The sequence below is a fragment of the Atta colombica genome, unplaced genomic scaffold, assembly GCF_001594045.1.
Source record: "Atta colombica isolate Treedump-2 unplaced genomic scaffold, Acol1.0 scaffold181, whole genome shotgun sequence".
In the NCBI taxonomy this organism is placed as follows: Eukaryota; Metazoa; Arthropoda; class Insecta; order Hymenoptera; family Formicidae; genus Atta; species Atta colombica.
The window spans coordinates 33,067-34,490 of NW_017259273.1; the positions used below are offsets into that span (position 1 = coordinate 33,067).

Below are 1,424 nucleotides of genomic sequence, written 5' to 3' on the forward strand. Positions count from 1 at the left end.
ATAAGCATATGTACATAGCTGAATTTAATACCTAATGTAGTATGCGTATCTCATGCATTACTTACCGGCTAATCGTATGCTGCACGCTCAAACTCTTGATTTTTTTAAGCTATGTACTATCTTTCCGATCGTTTTGAAAATTAAATATATTATAGACTAGATAAGTCGAAGATTATTTTAGTAAAAAATTAAAAGAAATTTGAGAACTTTTTTCAACCGATTTTTTTTCAACCGATTTTTTTTCAACCGATTTTTTCGAAAAAATTTTTATAATTTTTTTTAAATATCGCACCATTGAACCCTATAACATTTTTTTCATCGAAATCGATTTATCCATTAAAGAGAAAATTCATTTCGTTGATTTTCAATTTTATCCCCATAATTTCCCATAAGAATTTTTTTCAGATATAATATTTTGCAAAATTCATTTTTGTATTGCTGCTAACTTATAATAAAAACCTCGATCAGATAAATGCGAGAGCAGCATATACAGCAGCATATATTTATTCTACTAAGTCTTTTATAAGATATCCTTAATAAGATATAAGATGCAGGTAAATGATTTATACTATTATAATAATTATTATAAAAAAATATGGGTTATTTTTTCAAATTACTGCAGATAATGTATTTCTCTATTCATTTTAATTTTTATAATAATAAATAATAGTAAATAAAGAGTTTAGATTTAGATAAATGTTTACATTTTCATTCATATTCATAACCATCATCACAAAATTCACTCTCAAATGTTGCGCGAGATTCGAGCATCTGTCCAAGTGACATTTCCGCAGCATCAGCTTCTTCTTCATCAAGATAATCATCATATACTGCAACGAAAATAAAAACCTTAATAAAAGCTATACATAATTTAATTCAGTTATAATAATTCAAAATAAAATAGTAAAAATTATAAAGAAAGATTACGCGACCTATTTCGGACGTGTCCACTATAGGTGTATCCATTTCCAGTGAACTGATTTCTTTTTTTGTAACTTCATCTTCTTTTCTGTATGCATTATCTAATGTTTTATCCAATGATGTTTTTGGGATATTTAGTTTAATAGGATATTTTTTTGTTAATAAAACCTCTGCAGACTTCAGTGTAGAATTAATTGTTATCCTATTGTACAAAATAATTATTATATACTACCTATTACTTATTAATTTCAATACATCTCTATGTTTGATGATTTCACTGTAAAGGAATGTGAATTAATTGTTTTGTACAGAAATATATCTACCTGCTGTTATACACATTCTCAGCATTCGCATGTGATATATTATATTTAAATACATTATTTATACAAAAAAAGTTCGATAATTGTAGTTTTTGATTATTTTTGAAAAAACAATAAATAAAAATAAAAATAAATACGTGTACAAAATCCCGAAATGTTCATAGTGATATCAAATATATATAT

The 1,424-nt window shown here is 25.2% G+C and overlaps 1 protein-coding gene across 1 annotated transcript in view; it reads right to left on the reverse strand.

Annotated features, from left to right (window-relative positions):
- Window positions 1-708: 708 nt before the first annotated feature.
- LOC108686455 (transcription factor IIIB 90 kDa subunit) overlaps window positions 709-1,424 on the reverse strand; it is a 67,160-nt gene continuing 66,444 nt past the window's right edge. The window contains exons 14-15 of the mRNA XM_018191780.1: window positions 933-1,123; window positions 709-830 (exon numbers count right to left, since the gene is read on the reverse strand). Coding sequence (XP_018047269.1) covers window positions 709-830; window positions 933-1,123 — 313 coding nt within the window. The remainder of the gene's footprint in view (window positions 831-932; window positions 1,124-1,424) is intronic.